The following is a 20551-nucleotide window of genomic DNA, read 5'->3' as shown; positions in this document are numbered from 1 at the left end:
GCCTGTTGGGGCTGTAAACTTCCAGATGCAAGTGTCTTCTACTTGTGCAGTCCTTCCCACAATGGGAGCTCGACCAGACTGCAACCTACAGAGTGGGTAATTCTTGTCCTGGTACCTGGTGACGACCTTGGCTGTTGGCACAGTCAAGGTCCTGAAACCCATCACCCTGTGGCTCTGCATCTGCCTCTGAAAAATGTCTCAGTCTATGTACTGAGCGATACAAGGGCCCCACCATGGCCCGAGTGTTGGCTTCAGGAGGGATTACTCATGTGTGCAGGTTCAAACCGGGAACATGAAAGGGCTCTTCCACTCATCGTTCTGCTATTTGGGCTCCGGTGTTGGGGTGGGGTACTAACAAAGCATTGGGAAGTGCCAAAGCATTTTGACACAGCCTAGCTTTAGGCTCAACATTTAGCACTTGCGATTGTGATTGTATCAATGGCAGTGATCTTAGTTTCTCAGATTAGGTAAATAGCTTAAAAAAAAAAAAAAAAAGAGATGACTTTTGTACCTGTGCATTTACCTGGGTTGTGAGGTTTCTGGGATGATGATGCTGCCAGTCGCACGTGAAACAGGAATGTCCTGCTTGCTGTAGCAAAGGGCTGATTCATTGGCAGTGTAATAGGTGTCATCTTCCCTTTTGACAGCTCCTCAGGTATATTTTACCCCTGCAGCAAACAGAAAATAAATGAAAAATCCAGTAAAACCAGTAACACGCAAGTCATCCGAGTGAGGTGAGGTTCGACAAAAACTAAAACATTTCGTAAGTGGGGTTAGGTGAGGCTGGGATGAATCCAGAGGGGCAGAGGGAGAGTTTGGTCTGAGTGAGGGCGAGCACTCTGAAGCTGCCATGCCCTGGGAGGTGCCGGGAGCAACGTTCCAAAGCAGCCCAATCCCAAAGGCTCCTTGTGCGAAAGGTGAGATCCACCTCCATCAGCGGAGAGGGTTAGGCACTTGCAGAGGAACACAGGAAGATGGGCTGGTGGGCTCATTTGCCGGAGACGCCCGTTTCTCCCTGTGACAGCCAAGGGGGGACAGTGTCGCTAGCTTGGACGTCAAGGTCTGACCTGGAGCTGCCCAGGCTGGGTAAGGAGAGTTAAATTTTAAAGCTGTAAAAAAGCTTTTCTCCATAGGGGAAAAAAAAAAATCTAATGCTGTCAACTCGGAGATTACAGCCAGGGCATCACAGCGTGGAGACTAAAGCCACGTGCCTTGGCGGTGAGTTTGTGGGCAGGGCTGGTTTTGGGGCTGGGTGTCCCGATGCAATGCGCCCGTGGAAGTCAGATTAAAGAATGGGCTGAGGGAAGACTCATGAAGTAAACCCACCTCACTACTGTTCGTGTAAAAATGGTGAGGAGATGGATGTTTTTGTCCACCCATGTCATCTGGCACGGCATCACCTTGGTTTGTGTATACAGAAGCAAGTCTGTATGATTTTTCAAATGTGTTCCTAAATGCAGTGTTTAAAATATGTTCCCCAATGCACGGGAAAATGTGGGAAACCGTAAGAATCGGCGAGGCTAGCGAGGACCCCTGTGTTATTCTCAGGATGAAAGCAGAATGCACATCAGAATACATCAAAAGGAAAACTGATCACTTTCTACTTTCAAAAGGCATTAATATTTTACAGCTGCCATTATGTTTTGAAGAGTGTGCAGGTATTTATTGGTAGTGCCATAGCTACGCAGTCCCGAGTCCTGAAGGAGGAGATACCTGTTTTTCAAGTTGTTCTGTTCACTCCTCCCTCGTCTCCTAATTCACACCCCGTCCACACTGGCCCTGCAGTAACTTGGTGAATACCTGGAGTCCTGGTTGTCTGTTCCCACAGCGGCAGCCCTTCCCATGAGGCTCACAAGGGTTTTTTGCCCCTAAAAGCCTGTGGGTCAGACCCGCTAAGAGTCATGCTTAGGTGCATCCCTGGCTTCCTCTGGTGCTTGGGTCTGTGGAGCAGGACTGTTCCCTTTGCTACGTCAGCTGCTGACTGAAGCACATCATATTTTAAAATGCACTTGGAAAAAAAAAAAGTCAGATAGTATCTTCTGTTTCAATACTAAACTAATTATGTGCTTAAAATAGCACAGGAGAGGGGTCCTGTTTCAGATTAGTCTACATAGCAGAAGTGGCGGGGGCTGTTTTGGAGGTTGCTTGAAGGCTTTCTCGCGAGAAGGTCTCAGGTGCCTGTGCTGGCTTTTGAAGGGCTTGCTCAGGCCTGATCAAACTCGGTCAGGCGACAGCGTATCAGATCTATTCCTCTCATCAGTCACATGTCAGCCGTAACTGTCACCAGATTTGCAATTTAATGTGCACAGCTCAACACTTCCAATTAATCTAGCCGGGGTATTTAACCATCTATCATTTCAGAGCTAGCGCTTTACAGAGCCGCGTGCAAGGCAGCCTTGCACTTCAGTAAGGCTTTCTTCAAGCACACGGATTTTACTCTTTCCCTGCCACTGTGCGGTGGAAGTTACTGCTGGTTTAGTTGCATTTCATAGGCTTAGGAAGTGTTTAAAAAAAAAAATCAACACATGACCACAAAAAATTTTCAAAAAATAAAGATTTATAATAGGTGATTCAGCAATGAGAGGCTTTTGTGATCTTCCATGGGAAGCTACTATTTTTAGTGAATTATTATAAGCAGTAGCATCACTCGCATTTATTTATAAAGGCATGAAAGAACGCCCATACGTGTTTCTAAATAGTTGATGTATAGTAACGGCCATATGCTGAGAATGAGCGAAAATAGAATTGAGCACTCTGGTTTCCACAACACTGAGTGAGGCTTGTGCTGGGATCTTTATATCTAAGAGATGAAAAACAGAGGGAAATTTTTATTTTTTTTCTTCTAGTTCTTTCTAGCAAAACAAACCCAAAGCCTTCAGGGTGAAAGTCTGCCTCGCAGTAAAATTGCATTGTTTTCATTGAGGTCTAACTGGGTGACCACTGAGGTTTGCGAGGACTCTTCCAGTAGCTTCAGCAGCTGGTGGATTGGGGCTGTGCTGAAAGTGGTAGCTATTTTTATGAGAGTTACTGTATGTATAATATTTGGGTTGATTACTTGTGTGTGTCTGCACTTCTCTTGGGGCTCCGTGGCACAGAGGAAGAGAAATGCAGCGATGCTGTGCTGAAGGGGCTCCACAAATTCAGCGTGGTGTCATTTCCAAAGTTCCTGCAGTGAAAATGCTTTAAATGCTGGGGATTGCCATTAAGAAACAATATTTTTTTATGGTGACACCACTCCTGAACAGAAATTAGAACTGTTTTGATCTGGGTCTGCAAAGCCATGCTGTCCATTGCAACTTTTTTGTATGCAACTCCTTGGGTTTAAGCTGAGTAAGGGGAAACACCTTCCATTCTCTCGCTGACTCTGTTCATGTACCAGTCAAGTCTGCACTGACATGCCTTGGGGTTTTCATGAGTTTAGCACCTTGCAAGAGCAATGCTTTAAAGTAAATTCCTACTCTTAATTAAGTTAAATCCTTTGACTGAAATTAATTGTGTTCTTGAATTTTGGGCAGCCGTGATATGAAGCGTGTGGAAGGGAGTGAAAAAGGTGGCTCTTGACAAGGTGCCTTTAGCAACCTCCCCATGATGGTGCCTGCCTCCTGGTTCCCAAATCCCATTTTAACATGGAAAAGTGTCAGCATAGCATGCAGAGGCTAACGGTTTATTTTTTAGGGGGCTTCCTGTAGCAAAGGGTGCTGGGGTACGTGGCTCCTGACGGCCAGAGGAGTAGCTGGCGAGCCCAACCTTGTTCTTGTGCCGCAGCTGCATTGGTTAAAGTATCAGCATTTTCCTCGCTCTCTGCTTCCCGTCTCCCAACACCCAGTGGAAAAAAATAAATGACAACCAGCATGCTCTACTCACAGCAAAACAAATGTTATTTATTAAAGTCCTCCTGTGGTCAGAGGACGTCTGACTGTAAAATAACTGGAGATTTTTCTGCTAACTGGAAGTGTGATGCTCTGAGACAATTTCCAGGCAGTGTATATTTTCAGCTAAGTTTTATTTACGTCAGCGTAGCTATTTGCAATATCACTGTTTGCAAAGAGTGAGGCAGCAGTTGTTTTAGACAGAATTAAATTTTTATTTATTTATTTTTTTACAAAAAACTTTTGATTAAGTCGTGATTCGGTTCCCATAGGTCCATGCATTGAGATGCTTTTCTTTTCAAAAGGGAGGGCATAAACCTCCTCGGCGGGCACGTCGCTCGCCGCCTGCCCTTGTGGCAAGGAGCAGCTGGGGCGGTGGGGAGTGAGGCGTGCGTCGTTAGGGAGGGTTTGTTTTCCCTGTGCTAATCACCTTCTCCTGTCGTAATTTGGCACGGCGCGGCGCCCAGCACGCGGGATGGAGGCAGATTGGCGTACTGCTGTCCGATCTGAGCCAGCACACTTCGGAGGATAAATCTTTGCCAGACTTAACGTTCTCCCAAGGAGCTTTAATATCCCTCAAGGCTTTCTGCTCTTCCTAGGGGTGGGGGACAACGGGCAGAGACGCAGGCAGAGAGCTAATTACAGCGGGGGCCTCTTCTAGCCATTCCCCTACCACCAAGGGTCAGAAATACTCCTTTGAAGAGAGGATGAGGAGGGGAATCCACAAAGCCACCCTTCAGATGCTGAGCTGACGGTTTCCCCCTAAATCTGTGGGGTTTGTTTTTTTTCCCCTTTTCCTGCAGGAGGGCATGCTTGGGTAGGGCTGAGCCTGTGTCATCCCACTGATCCTCTCCAGGGCTGTGAGGACGGTGGCCTTTGCTAGCCGGGTGCAAAGGGATGTACCCTGCAGGACGCTGGTGCGCTCTCGCCTCCTGCTTCTGCTGAACATCTGCTGGGATTTGCAGGAGCTGCCTTAGGAACTTGCAGATGATACCAAACATTGAGCATTGAAAACATTAGGGTGTCAGGAAAGATTTCTTTTTGTGTGTGTAATTTGCTTAATGCTTTTTTTCCCCCCGCAACTTCCATAATTTAGGGAAAATAGAACAATCTGCAATACATAATATTCAGTTTTATATGGGAAAAGATGTACATTGGTACAACATGGCTGGATAGATGTTGTGGGAGGAGGACTTTCCTTATGTTTTATTTGTTACTTTTTCTGCATCTCCAGACCACCTTCACTACTTTATTAAATTAGATATATTTTTCTGTTTTGCAAAAACTCATGGGAAAGAGGAAGAAATTCTGAGACTTCTTTGGGCTGGGGATTTCAGAGTTCCTTGGGAAGAGCAGCACTGCAGCCTTACAGAGCTAGGCAGAAAATGACTGTATGGAACCAACAGATTGGTACTTCCTAAAGATGTCCTTGCCTAGACTCGCAAATCCCTTTCACCAGAAATTCCTACATACGTCCACACAATTGGCAACTCTAATTATTCATAATTTTGGAATCACTGTATCTGTTTTTTTGTTTTCTTGCAATTGAATCTCATTGGCGACTTGAAAGCAAACAAAATGTAAAACAAGTAGTTGAAGCAAATTTGGAATTACTTCATGAGAAGGCACGGGCACTGGTCTGGATGGGTGGGCAAAATGTGTTGCATTATTCACAACCTCCTGTTGCAGCAACAACTGAATGCAAAGAAAGTAGTTTGTTTCATTTTGCTTTTCTTAAACAAATAATTTTTGGTGGAGGCCCTCTATAGGGGTGTTTATCCCAAAGGAGATTCATGTTACAACATTTTGAGCAAGGTGACATAGGCTGGAAACTGATGTTCAAGTGAGCAAGCAGAGCCATGGAGAAGTGGGGTCAGCTGGAGGCTGATAAGCTGGAGTTATTTTCATGGCTTCTTTTCAGTGGTATTAGATCTGATGCCTTTCTCTACTGCGTAGCGGCCAGACAACTTCATACAGTGAAGTTAGAACATTAAGTATGTTAATACAGTATAAAATAAAGTGTAATTCTCCCAAGTGAGCATTAGCAGCATTTATGGGTCTGCAGATAACATTTGTTTTTCTCCCATCATGTCCTAGTATCCCACTTGTTAAAATAAACAACTGCTTTTGATTTGTAGCCGTAACTTTACAGTTCAGGAGCCTGTATCTGAAATAACGAATTAGCCAGTCATTACAAAACACTGAAATAAAAACAGACCAGTGTGTAACTTGGACTTGGCAGCCACCAGCTGCACCTCATCTTGCTAATCTTTAGGCTTTTTTTTTTTTTTTTAAAAAAGCAGGGGCTTTTAAGAGTTAAGTTACACAACTCTCTTTTTATTTTTAAAGTGAGTGGATTCCTTGTTGCGTTGTTGAGGATGATAAATTGATACCACATGTTGCTTCCAGACAAAAAAGACTCTGTACTGCAGTAGAAGCACTTGCAGCTGGTGTCTGAGTTAATGGACGGGCTCCACAAGGTAAACATGGCTTGGAAGAGGCCGAAACACGCACAGGGAGGGGGAATTTTCTCCGTTTTAAAGGCTCAAGCATTTGCTGCTGTTGCCTGACTGGGGCTGAGTGTTGAAATAACGCGCGGTCCCAGCCTCCCCAGGAGACTCATTCAGTTGCTCCTATCAAATGAGGTATATGGTACTTTGGAAATGTCTGAGTGTCCTCTCTGGGAGCTTACTCATGTGCAGTCTTATCAAAATATCAAGAGAGACACGTGTAATTAGGACATGGCAGCCGATATAATTTTTGGTTTTTTTGTGAGCAAAATGTGGCTGGTTCCCTCGAGGAGTATTAACTGAACAAAACGCGGTGCAGCGGATCGACATTTGTAGAAGCTGAGAGCGTGGCCCCGAGTTTGGGAAAGTGCTGTTACCCCTTGTGTTGCTGCCCTGGCTACTAGTGGGCACCCAGCTGCACCCCTTCTCCTGATGCCATCAGCCTAAGCCAAGGTAGGGTAGCAGCGCCGCTTGCCTGTGGCACTGTACCACCCTCTGCTCATACCACATCCGACCTGCCTCGTGTGTTCCTCTGTCCAGGTCTTCCTCATCTCCAGGGCCGGTCATTCTTCCCCACAGGACCACTTCCCTGGGGGACCGGGACCCAGCCGGGCTGGGCTCAATGCCGTACGGGATGCTCTTGGTCTTATCTGCAGGAACCTCAAGTCTTCTGGCTCTTAGCAGAGCGCACAGCATTCTTCAAGTCCGGTATAAATAGTAACACTAATAAAGGGAGGAGCTCATCGTATTTCTTTTCTACTCTGTTCTTGTACAGTCCATATGTTCTACCCATTGGTAGTATCTGAGCTCTTTCCAAGGTGTCTGCAGCCTGGCTAGCATCTGTCCCATCTACATATGGTCTCCAGGACAGATTGATGGAAGTTCCTTTATAGATCTTTTAAAGTTTCTCATTGCATTTTGGCATGAAAAAATGTGTTATGTTTCCATCATCATGGCCTAATCCGTCTCCCACATAAGTCAAAGACAAATCCCCATTAATTTGATCAGCAGTGGGTTCAAATGATAAACTGTATTTTCTTTGCTTCCCCACCTCCTTTGTGGTTTGTCGCCTGGTCATTTATTACTGATGCACGTGGTTGTGAGCAGAGATTGTCCCGTGATATTTTCCTATATTTTAAGCAGATGGGAACATTCCTTGACAGCTCAGAAACCAGGTAGAAAATACAGTTATTTCCATCCAGATTGCAGCCTGGTAGCACAGCACAGCAGCGTTTACTGATGTGAGTTGTCAATCCTGGTGACTTCTGTAGTAAAATTGCATGTGAAAGGATAATAGGATCCAGCCCTAATTTGATTTGGCAGAGCATCCAACACAAGGAGAAACCAAGAAACTCAGATACTGTTGCTGAAGAGGTTAGCGGGGGAGGTTACGTGAAAGAAGTGGGTTTTAAGGCAGTGTTTGAACAGAGGGTGGAGATGGGGTACACAAAAATAAATTGGCCCATAATTATGCTTAAGAAAACAATCTTCCTACAGAAGAAAAGTAAAGAAAAACAGAAGCTGGAGTATAAGTGGCATATTGCTTGATGTGAAGGAAAACAAACTGCTTGGATTTTTTATAACCACCAATTTTCAACGCAGAAGTATTATTACATTCTTTTATTACTTGTGTAATACCAACACTGAGCAAAAAGATATGAGAAGAAGAAAATTACACATGTGCACACACATGCAGGAGCCCTCATCCTGAAAGGTGGTGCTTCAGTCTCACAATTTCACCATTTAGGATTTTTCATGTTTTAGGCCAAATGGTTTCATACTATGGCTACCACCAACAGAAATAAGCCGTTTTATGAGAATACTATAGGTGGAAAACTGTTAGATGCTGGCACTTTGACTGAGTGTTTTTATATCTGAAGCTGTGTGGCACGCTGCGTATGCTACCTTGGGTGTTTCTTTTCTGTGTTTTATAAGATTTTTTTCATTAGCAAGAGTCACGGTGCTGTGTATTCTTATACCCAGCATTTTTAGGTGGGGAACAGCATGGTTTGTATGGCTTTTGTAGCCTGGCTTGGTGTGGTGGGCTAGCTCTGGTTGTCCTCACCCTGCCGCTGGCTCTTTGCAAGGCGAGATTCTCGTGCAGATGTTCTCACAAGTGGTTGTCCATGAAAGTCCCAGGGGGTGAATGTGAGAGCTACCTGCATTGATGCAGTACAAGCTGGAATATCTACAAAGGTTATTTTTCAAAAACCCAGCAGTTCTCCAGCCAGTTGGGCGAAACCTGAGGAAGTAAGCAGTGGCGCCTAGTTTTTAGAAGTTAGAAACAGGCTATTGCCAGACTCAAAATATAGTTAAAATGTCATCAGTTTAATAAAAAGCTCTTTCCTTCCTTAGACTGAAGAACTATTATGCTGCAACTCAATCCACCATATTTTGATGGCATGATAGTTCCTTAGAAATGGGCAAGTTTATAGCTGAGGCACTGACCCAAACTTCTCTTGAGTAAGTCTGCGAAGTCTGGTCTGCTGTTTTGTGCAAATTGTTTAAAACATAACAGTTGCTATTTTGAACCGTGGTCCATATGATTTCTCTTTTCATTAAGTGATAATCACAACCGCGTCTGCTGTCTGCGTGCGAGAACTTCAGGCATGTTTTCCATTTCACAATCTGACAAAAACCACAACACTTAACAGGGGAAAAAAAAGGCATTATATACTGAAAAAAATAGTTTAAAAAAAGCTGGGCTGTATTTCTTTATACATCAAATGTGTCTCCAGTTCACTTATGTCAAACATCCATTTATCCTAAGGATGCAAATGTCGAGATTCTTGTGAATGATTTGTTGATTGATTCATTCTTTGCCCTGGAATTTCTTCACTGCTTTGTAAATGAAGGACACTTACCTTGGATGGTTTGATTATGCTATAGTCCTTTTGACTTTGTGTTTTTAAAGCATGCTGGTAGAACAAATGGGATTTTATCCTCTTTATAGCTATACCTGGTAATTACCAAAATTTAAGAAAAAAGAACTCATGCAACTTTTTAAACTTAATCATCTTTAACCTGGAGGAATAGCACAACTGTTTTGTCAAAGGAATAGGGGATAGCTCCAAAAATCTTTTGACTTGCACATGGAGGAAAAAAACCAAAACCTGGAAGCATTCTCACTAACAAATACCAGTTGCTCATCCTCAGCAGGATGAGCAGACTGGGATTTTCGTCTTGGTTATTTCGGTTTAAATCTGGAGTCATTTCACTAGGGGTACCGTGGGCTGGTTTTCTTGGCCTCTTTCTCACTCTGAGATGATTATCATCGGTTTGAGTCAACATGGTTTTTGGACAGTAGACATTGCTGACTAGTGCAAGCAGGTAATATGCAAAAGCAGGCAGTGCATGGGCTCCCCTGAAAGTACTGTATTTTGTATCATCCTGTATGGCCCGGGGTATCTGACTGTGTACAGCAGCTTTACACAACTCTCTATCTAGCAGCTTACAGGCACAGGGATATCGTCATGCACTGTGTCACATCATGTTTTGAAGACTGTGAGGATACTATAGCAAGGGGACAGCTGGCCAGCTATTGCGGTACGGGTGTAATTCTGGTGCCTCTAATCAAGAGAGAAAGTACAGCTTAGTCATGCACAGAGTGCCTGTGGGAGAGGAGCAACAGCACTTGAGTTTTCTCAAGAGTTATTATAACAAATACACAATACACATGCACATGAAGAATTAAAAAGACATTTGCAGAGGCTGCAATGAGTGTGACTACCCCTCCAGTCAGATTTTTGCAGTGCCTTTGCAGTTTTTATTTCAAGGAACCGATGGCAAGATTGCTGGTAGTATAGAGGTTTGTCCTGAGTCAAAAGTAAGGGAGAAATGTCTAGCTCCTTGCTAGCAGGAGTAGGGCTGTGTCACACTCCTTTCCTTAGAATGCAGCTTTTGGGGGTGTAGGGATGGGCAGCAGGAATGCACCGCTAGTGCAAGCACAGGGCTTGTTTTACAGCAGCATGCTGGCATGCTGCAGTCACACTCCAGCCCTCCCATGTCCACCACCTGAGAAAGCTGTGGTGATGTCCAGGAGGGCCCAATGCTTTTATTCATGTTGCTCTTTTCATGTGATGTTGGTTTAATGACTAAGATTTGGATAGTAAAAGAAGTGGGGTGCTGGTTTTCATGTTTTGTTTTGTTCCTTTCCTGCAGAATTCAATCCGGCACAACTTGTCACTCCACAGTCGATTCGTCAGGGTGCAGAATGAAGGCACCGGGAAAAGCTCTTGGTGGATGATCAATCCAGATGGTGGAAAAGGCGGCAAGGCACCCCGGAGACGTGCTGTGTCGATGGACAACAGCAACAAGTACACGAAGAGCAGAGGGCGGGCGGCTAAGAAAAAGGCAGCCCTGCAGACTGCCCAGGAGACAAGCGAGGACAGCCCTTCTCAGCTCTCCAAGTGGCCAGGGAGTCCCACCTCTCGCAGCAGCGACGAGCTGGATGCATGGACAGATTTTCGCTCCCGTACAAATTCAAATGCCAGTACGATCAGTGGCCGCTTGTCACCGATCTTGGCAAGCACCGAACTAGATGATGTTCAAGATGATGATGCTCCGCTTTCTCCCATGCTGTACAGTAGTCCATCGAGCTTGTCCCCATCGGTAAACAAACCATGTACTGTGGAGTTGCCTAGGTTGACTGATATGGCTGGGACAATGAATTTGAACGATGGACTGACAGATAACCTCATGGATGATCTCTTGGACAATATAACACTCCCTCCCTCCCAGCAGTCACCCACAGGAGGGATAATGCAGAGAAGCTCCAGTTTTCCTTATGGTTCCAAAGGTTCAGGGCTGGGTTCCCCGTCAAGTAGTTTCAACAACGCCGTGTTTGGGCCATCATCCCTGAATTCCCTCCGCCAGTCACCCATGCAGACCATTCAGGAGAACAAGCAGGCCACCTTCTCTTCCATTTCTCATTACAACAACCAGACGCTGCAGGATCTCCTTGCCTCTGATGCACTTAGTCACAGCGATGTCATGATGACACAGTCTGACCCACTCATGTCACAAGCCAGCACAGCTGTGTCCGCCCAGAATTCCCGCAGGAATATAATGCTCCGCAACGACCCCATGATGTCGTTTGCCGCGCAGTCCAGCCAGGGCAGTCTGGTCAATCAGAGCCTGCCCCATCACCAGCACCAGTCCCACAACTCCTCTCTTAGTGGCAGCCGTGCCTTGTCCAATTCCATCAGTAACATAGGCTTGAGTGACTCAAACAGCTTGGGATCCACCAAACATCAGCAGTCACCTGTCAATCAGTCTATGCAAACACTTTCTGACCCGCTCTCAGGCTCCTCTTTGTACTCCTCTAGCGTGAACCTCCCAGTCATGGGACATGAGAAATTCCCAAGCGACTTGGACTTGGATATTTTCAATGGGAGCCTGGAGTGTGACATGGAGTCCATTATCCGCAGTGAACTCATGGATGCAGATGGGCTGGATTTTAACTTTGATTCCCTCATCTCAGCTCAGAACGTTGTCAGTCTGAATGTGGGGAACTTCACTGGTGCTAAACAGGCTTCATCACAGAGTTGGGTACCAGGCTGAAGGATCTTTGAGAACAGGGAAAATGGGCAAACAGGTCAGTGCCCCATAGATGTGGTAAAATAATTGGTTCCTTAGTTTTATTGGAGTTTGCACCAAACCCATAATAGTTAGTGCACACTAATAATATTAATTTGGCTTGTGATGGCTTGCCATGTGTTGGTATGCAGCCCGCACAACCAAGAAACATTTGGAGGTGTGGAGGGAAACGAGGCTAAGCTATAAAAGCTGTTCAGCTGCAACACTGTCAGCGCGCATCTGATGCTTTGTGTCCTTCTTAATTTAGGCATGAGAAACGTTAATGACAAATCAGGCAAACCAAGGTGGAATATTTGTGGGTTTTAGGAATCACAGAGCTCCAACTCGTCTTCTTTGAAGTCGCAACAGATGGATTCTTCTCTGCAGCCGATGCCGCATCTAGCCAAGCTGTGTTACATAGGGACAGGGCAAGGAGCTTTGCAGTCAGTGGAGTGATGTTACTGCAGGGGAGGAGGAAGAGTGTCTTTGCAAGATCAGTGCATGCGCTGAGGATCGGGTGTGTGGGACAGATCTGGACTGAATTAGAGTTGCACTGCTGCTGTGGTACAGCAATGCTAGAGAAGTTGTTTGGGGTTTTTTTTAGTTATATTTCTTGGCAAAGAAAATGCAGCAAATGGAGGAATTATATATTTAAATAGCAAAGGTGGGATCCTGGTCCCAGGAACATCCTGGGTTTAATGTTTTAAATATGTAAAAATTGTTGGTCCCCTCCAGGACTGGGGTGAGTATCATTTTCTTTTGGACTCCACCAAGAGAATATCTGTAGGTTTGGGTTCTGACATAGGTGCTTTTCAAATGTTAGCCTCTTCAGATTAATTTTTTCCAGATTGATGTGGTTTTTATCCATTGCTTCTTTTCCACAGCTGGGGGCATTTGAACTTGTAAACATTGTTTCTGTCATCCTTTTGTGATTCTGCAGGCTCCTGCCCATACCTCTGCCTGCTCACACATACATATTCACTGACTCATAGGGTAGGTGCCACACAAAGTGCCCTTTCTCCTTTGTTTATTTATTAGTATAAGGGAGTAGATTTCAAAATATAGTAGGATAAAAGGTTAGCTATAAATTATTGAAAGTGTTCTATTAACTTCAGAGTAGTACTTGGAGTATCCCAGTGTTGAGGTTAAACGAGGTGTTCGTTCAGTTTGCAGCTTACTTCCAACTTTCTTATTTTCTAGATGAAGGATGGAAAGGAGGAGTTGATGTCGTTTGACTTTACGGTGCATAATTTGCCCCTTTCATCTTTAATTGAGTTTTCCTTCTCTGTTTCACAGTTAGATGTTCAAGGGGAAGCTTTGCGGTAGGTGAGCAGTAGTGGTGAACCTCCTGAACGTCTTCCTATGTGTATGGAGTACCGCAGGAGACGTGGGCTGTGGGCTGCGGGCTGCTGCCTGCGAGGGAGAACAAGACTGCACAGGAGTCCTCCCTTCAGTCGTTCTGCAAAGCTGCCTCGCTCCGGTGGAGCGGCTGGTTTGCACAGTCCTTTCTCTGTTGGTGGGAGGATTTCCTCAGGTTCTTTCACATCTTCTCGCCCAAAGCGAGAGCGTTGCAGCGGAGGGCCTGGAGACGGGCTGCGGAGGTGGGCTATAGACCCTGCACAAGATGGTGGCGTGGCAAGGCCAGGGCCACAGCTGAATTCTGGTTTTCCTTCCGTTCCGGTGCTGGAGAATTTAAGAAGGGAAACGGGGAAGAAAAAAGAATTGACTCATGAACCAGGAAGTGAAAACTTGCAGAAGGTCACGCTTGCTGACCAGTTCTGTCTTCTTCCCGGTGCATGAGCTGTTTGGATTTAAAAACCCTTGTAGCATGAGGTAAAACCAAAAGGCTGTAAGAACTTTATGGCAGTGAAACATCCAACAGTACAATCTGCCAAATGGGGCCTAAAAACCAGATGCTGTTGACAACTTTGCTTGACACAGGCAGGCAGGGCAGCCTCCTGCTTTTGTAGCTTCGTTTGCTGCGTGTCGGTAGAAGCCGCCCGTGGGCAGACGTGCCGAGGCAGCGCGGAGGAAGCACACCACGCCACCGCCTCGCCGGTGCTCGCCGATGCCTCTTCGCCCTGGCCTCTGCCGTTCACGGAAAGCGTAGCTGCTGTGATCTTTTTCAGGCTGCTCCCTCCGAATAGAGGAACTGACACATCTGTGTGAGCGGAGTCTCATTGCAGAGGACAGATTTATTAACGAGACAGTTCTCCTCGGCGGATTACTGTCCAGTCATCTGTGGAAGCCTCTTTCCCTCTCTCTGACAAGCGGACCGGCTGCTGCGGGGTGCCTCTGGTATCAGGTGCAAGCGCAGATGATTTCTGCTGAGCTGGTTCATCATGCACCCTTCCTCGTCTGTTAAGCAGTGCTGTTTGAGAGTTTGCCTCCCTGTGAGCATCTCGTATTTTGTTGGGGCACCTCGCATGACATCGGATGCAGTTGTTCTGAATTGCTTTCTCAGTTACTTCTCCACTTGGCTGTAGCAATAGGGACCCCTGAATTAAAGTCTTCTCTCAGCAGTGTTCGTGACCCCAATAATGAATCTTTACAGGCTTGAAGACTGGGGAACACTTTCAGCAGAACTGCCTGGCACTTGCTCATGCTAAATCCGTTTCATGAGTGTGGCCAGGTGTGTTTTGCAGGCAGGCAGAAGCAGTTACAATGGATTATTGGCATACCTGGGAATAGTGAGTGCTGTGTTTTCTATGAAAAATAAGAGAAACGTTGGAGTCAGTTTTCGGGAAGAAAAGAAAGAAGCCAAATACATAGGTATTTAGTTTATATGTACTCTAGGTATAGAGGGGGTTTACTTTGGAAGAAAATCAACTACAGTTTCTTCATAGGGGAAGTAAAAAACCTGTACAGGAGATGCCACTGTTGAGGGTTTAGTGGCTGTGCACGTTTGCTTCACGTAAGCCTGTGCATGGTCCCTGGAGAGAGCCTTGCCCAGTCCCACCGCGCTGGCCCTGTGCCCGTGGGTTGGCCGTGCCTTCAGAGGGTCCTTATTGAGGCATATAAATGAATTTGGGTTTGTTTTGTGTTGTTTCTCTTACAAGAAGGAAAGGAGAAAATCAATATGCTTTTTTCTTGCTTTATTCACTCAGCCATAATTTTCCCCTCTTAAGCTGTCTGGGGCCTCTGTTCCTCTGTCTCTGCCTGCTTCCCAAGAGCACTGGATGTGCCCTCCTGCCACTCAGATAATCATCACCTTGGTTTTTCAGCTTGTTTATCAATAAAGACAGACGTCACTATTCCCTCACCTGTCTCTAGAATACCTTTTATTTTTAAATTAGTGGGTTCTCTTTCTGCCTGGGGTTCCCACAGCTCTGCACTTTGCTCCCTGGTCCTTCTCAGCCAGCAAGTCCCAAGGGACTTGGCATTCACCAAAGAGTAGTCCCAAGCAGAGTGGCAGGGGAGACTATTCGGGACATTTACTGCTGCTTGGAAGGTCAGGAGCTGGTGATCAACTACCGCTTGGGCAAACACTTCCTCCAGCATCAAAACCCATCCAAGAAGTTGTTTTCACCTCGGTTGTTTTCGTGATCCAGTTTACAGTGGCACTGCGCAGGCAGCGATGCTGACAGGGCTTGGGCAGGGGCTGGAGGATGGCTCAGCGCAAGCAGGGCAGGAACTTCTTGAGCTGGTTTCACTGTCTGAAAAACTCATCTAGCTGCATCTCCTGAGAGAGACTTCAACGTGCCATTTAGCAGGATGCCTGTAACAGAGCCGTGCTGGAGTCACATTGGCTTGTTTGAAAATTACAGGTGAAATACTTCGCAGATCAGTTAAAGTCACTCATTTTGCCCTAGCATCATGTAAGTCCCAGATCATCTTACTGTAGCCATAGAGTGCACAAGCCATGCCATGTAATGTCGTGTAATGTTCACACAATTTGGTGATTAACATCTCTGATAAAGCAAAATTCTAGGAAACGTAACAAAATGACTGTTGGTATTTCATTAGTCCGTATCAGTTTGGACTACTTGCTGATTTGTTAATTCGTGTTCAACCTGTTTCTGGGTGAAATTCATACCAAAGATGAATGCATAGGTCTGAGGATGACTTACTATTCACAACACCACCATCCTAAAAGTTGAAGTAGATAGTGAAAAGATCTCCATTTGGATGGAGTTTCGAATCAGAGAGCTCTGGACAATATGCCGCAAGGAAGATCATTTTTATTCTTTACCGGAACCTTGTTTTCTGCTCATTAAAGCTGAAACGTTGAAACAGAATCGGTGGACCTCTTGCCTGAGGGTGCTGACAGCCTCAGGACCGTAGTTGCACTTCCTCCTCTCTGATTTTCAAAAATGAGGTCCTAGGGGTAGGGCTGGCAGGTTTCTTACATGGAGCCAAGATGGGGCTGGCTGCCTTTAAAAAAGCTAAAGGAAATTCAGGAGCAGCAAATTCTTCTGCTCCATTTCTAACAGGTTAGTGGTTAAGGCGGTGGCGTGCTTCTAACATTTAAGTGTTGTTTCAGCCAGCCCAAGTTTTGAAAGGTGGTTTTGTGACTAGCTAAACATCACGCATGCCAAGTTTAGTCTTTGAACAAAAATATCTATGTAGAAAACGTATTTCGCTGGGAACAGGGATGCCATTAACTCCAAGGAGGGCCTGCCCCGACCAGGCTCCTCGCTCCCCAGGCACGCACCAGCGGCACGGGAGCAAACTCGGCACTTCTGGCCACTGGGGAGGGGGAGAGGGAAAAGCCGGGCAAACCCCGCTGGGGCTGCCCCCCGTGCAGTCCTGCTGGCCACAGTGCCCCTTGAAGCCCCTTGCACACAGGGGCCAGTCCCACGCTTGCAGGGATGCTGTGGCTTTTGCTGTGTGAAGGCAGCAGGAGCTGACACACACGCGCAATGAATCGCTCGCTCCTTCTGGGAGTAGGGCTTTTTGGTTTTGGTGGTTTTTTAATCTGGGTTTATGTTTTGGGGTTTTATTAACCCAGGAAAAAGATCTGTAAAAAACAGGATTGCCTCCGCAGCCTTGTGCTGTGAGCGTACAGCAGCTGAAACCAGGACAGTGGTCTGATCTTGTGGTTTGGGTGTTCTTCTGTTGGTGTTTTATATAGATACATTCTTTAGTACCTCATGCTTTGTCATGTGATTCAGCAGCAATAATTAGGCAGAAACTTGCTGTCCCTGCAGATGCCAAGATTACAGGATGACATACTCTCACCAGATGACAGCACAAACTGATATTTTTAGAACAGCCCGTATCAACTGGTCTCCCCAGTGCTTTCCTCCCTGGATTGGCAGCACGCAGGTTTTATTACAGAATGAGTCTACACAAATCGTCTTTCTCGTGAATGAGCCGCAATGATTGTTTAGAGCCGCAGATCAGCATTGGTCCCCAGATGTGCTGTTGCCTGATAGCTGGGATGGTTACAGGTGTTTTTTCTTTTTAATTTCCTTCTTTTGAGCCAGACTTTTAAGTAGCTCCCACCCCCCAAAAATGTATTTTCTTGAAGAAGTGCGTAATAAGAGATTCTTTTTAGAAACATAGCGTCATGCAGCTGAGGAAAGGTCAAGATCTTTTTTCATAGCAATTCAGCACTCAGCCAAGGTGATGAACTGACAGCCAGAGAGGTTTAAGTCTTGTGTTGATGACAGCCAAAGAGCACGGGTACAGCGTAGGCAGCAGGAGTGCACATATTTAAGTAGTACCCTACGTAAATAGCTGGCCTTTCTCTCCTGACCTGGGGAGGGAGGATGAAGGAAGGATGCTCAAACAACACCCCCAGGCTCCTGGTGCCACTGGTGGAGAGTCTCCTGGAGGATGCTCCCATCAGCGCTGTCCCTGATCGAGTCCCACACGGTGCATAGGGACACTGACCCCATTAAATCGGGTACCAGCGGCTGGGTGGTGGGAACGCTCAGCTCTGGTCCACTCTACGGGCGCTATTTAATCAGCTTTTCCACTCAGATTACCGCACAGGGTGGCAGTTGTTGGAGTCTGGCAGAGCGAACATCTGCTGAGCGGTAATCGGACAGAGACGCAGCTCAGCTAATGGAGGCCACTGTGTAGCTGCGGTTGTCTGCCGTTACTCCAGGAAAAAAGCCACTTTTCCCAGATGATGCCATGGAGAATGGCTTGTGTTTATGCACTTTTACAGCTGAGCTGAATATCTTGCCCATTGTTTTTCCCTTGTACAGCCTGCTTCTCCTGGCTTTCATAGGTAATTTGTTTTTGAACAAATGCAGAGAAAATCTGGGTTTGAGGAAGGACCTTCCCTCTCTTGTCTTTTCTACCACTTGTAAGTCATCATAGAGGATGTCCTGCCTTATATCAACATGGTGGCAATCTTTTTGTGTGACCTGTGTGAGCACTATTGGCCTGTCATTTTCAACTTGCTGCAGAGGAAAATGTGAAGACTCCATAGCAGGGAGGATGTTTTAAAAATAGGCTTGGTACCTGGCAGAGAAAAAGAAACTCTCTATAAGGACATTCAGAATAAAGAGTACCTAGCACATTTCCATAGCACTATAAACCCATAATTCAGGATATTTCCAGCCATGCAGGTACCTTTTGCTCTAAACAGTGGCTCTTGTTCTTCAGATTCAAAAGTGCAAGCAAAGTCCTTCTCTGGTCTTGCACAGGTGCAGTAGTTATCCATCCTTTTCTGATCCACAGTAGAGGTCTCCTTCCCAGTGCTCCTGAATGCCTAAAGAAAGCACTGTTATTCCTGCTGGTGTACTTAACCCCTAACAGAAGATGTATTTTGCAAGCATTTTTGGCCTTCTTCCTCTAGTCTAGCAGCATCCTGCCTAAAAGGTGCTGTGTTGAACACCCAGGCTGATGTCTTTCAATTAATGGCAGTGTCACCCATAACTGGCAGGATTTCTACCCCACTCCTCAGGCCCCTGAACAAAAGGCAGGGGATAAAATTTACCATAAGTTTGTCAAGTAAGAAGCCTGGAGACCTTGTAGAGAGATGATGTCCTGTATCTAAGCTCTCCTCTGTTGGCCAGGGCAGAGGATTGAACCCAGCCAGATGTAATGGTTCTCAACAGCAGTTGGGTATCAGCAGTGCTGGTGCTGGAAAGCCAGCATAACTGCACACTCACATGCCTGTAGGTGTAAAAACAAGTGTGTCAGCATATGGTCTTCTTGTATGGGCAACAACACAGTGCACAGTGATGCATGTAGTGGAGTTTGCATGCACCTGCTTCTCTTTGCAAGCAAGTGCAGAATTTCCTGTGAATTTGGTTGTTCAGTATCAGCTCCTGATACATTAGGAAAATCCTGATCTACTTTTCCTTTTAAGTGTGTGAGCATGGGTGGACCAATTTCTCACTGGGTGTCTCCTTTTCATCTGTAAAATGGGTGGAAGGGACCTTACCCACCTTTGAGGATAAAATGAACTGTCCAGAGAAGTGGTGGATTCTCCCTTGCTGGAAATATTCCAGACTTGGCTTGACAGGGCCCTGAATAACCTAACCTGAGGCCCTGCCTTCAACAGAAGGTTTGACCAGATGATGCCGAGTCCCATCCAGCCTGGACTTTTCTATGATTTCTATGAGACAAGTGGGATATCAGAATAATACGTGTATCAATAGTCGTGGCACCTCACTACAGTTCTGGGCAAGCCTTTCATCCCAGGGAGATGACACGGGGTGATAGAATGATCTGCTGTCTTTAGTTACATTTACTTCCAAAATACTTGGTTGTCTGCTATGGTTTGCAATGTTTCTTGGAGTGTAAGAGCAGTAACGGAAGGAAAAGAGACACTTTCATGCTTTACGTGCCTGAGCAAGTACCAGCACAGCAACTTTTTAGCTCCTGTAAGTCTTAGTTCTGTGCTGGAGTTATTCCTCTTTCCATCCTTCTCCCGCACTCTCTGCCCCCGATTCTGAGGTGGAAAGATCTATTTTTACGAGTAGAACTAAAAGAGAAAAAGTGAAGTTGCAACGTGCCTGAAAGTTCAGGAAAGAAAGCACATTAAGTTGCCAGCAATTTTTTTCTCCCCTTGGGATTTGCACCCTGACCTCAGCGTTGTCTCTCAGCACAGAGCCATCCTAGTCCAGCTAAGCCTTTAGGGTGTCACTGTGGCATACCTGCCATGGCATCGGGATTCCTAATTTTTATTCCGCTTGAACAAAAAATCTCATGCTGCAATGTTGTCATTATAGAAGAATTGGCCACAGTAGTTATCTTCCTTACTTGTTTCTAAACAAATACTGTGTATTCTTCAGTCTTGAGCTGTGAAACCTCAGGCAGAATATTAACTTGTAACCACACGTAATCAAGTCTTGCTTTTTGAGCTTACCCCCATTTTGGAGTAGAAGCTGTACTGCTGGTGGCGATGACAAATCAAGGGGCTGAGGCACCAGAACAAATGCACATCTGTCACTAAAGGATGCAAGTTTCCTTCAAAACGTTTGCATCCCAAGTCTCTGGACAGTAAAAGTAGTTATTGGGATTTCCTGTCCCTGGGGAGTCGTTACGGAGTGGTACCCAGGGAAAACACTTGTTTTACAGATAAGTGGTGATATTTTTCAAGATGTGATCCACTCAACAAGCCTTCCAGCCAAATCAGGAGGTCCTTGATAGGCTGCCATACAGAGGAGCTGTGTGTTGGTAGTGCAGTTT

The 20551-nt window shown here is 45.8% G+C and overlaps 1 protein-coding gene across 2 annotated transcripts in view; it reads left to right on the top strand.

Annotated features, from left to right (window-relative positions):
* The window catches only part of FOXO3 (forkhead box O3), a 95470-nt gene that overhangs the window by 66755 nt on the left and 8164 nt on the right, over nucleotides 1-20551 (top strand). The window contains exons 2-3 of one of the 2 annotated variants that reach the window (XM_052781365.1): nucleotides 10541-11975; nucleotides 12225-13563. In XM_052781365.1, coding sequence (XP_052637325.1) covers nucleotides 10541-11941 — 1401 coding nt within the window. In that variant the 3' untranslated portion in view covers nucleotides 11942-11975; nucleotides 12225-13563. Of the gene's footprint in view, nucleotides 1-10540; nucleotides 11976-12224; nucleotides 13564-20551 lie in introns of those variants that run through there. The other variant, XM_052781363.1, reaches the window with a different exon arrangement.

This window comes from Harpia harpyja, chromosome 3, assembly GCF_026419915.1.
Source record: "Harpia harpyja isolate bHarHar1 chromosome 3, bHarHar1 primary haplotype, whole genome shotgun sequence".
Classification (NCBI taxonomy): domain Eukaryota; kingdom Metazoa; phylum Chordata; class Aves; order Accipitriformes; family Accipitridae; genus Harpia; species Harpia harpyja.
This window is presented reverse-complemented; position numbering and strand designations above follow the sequence as displayed.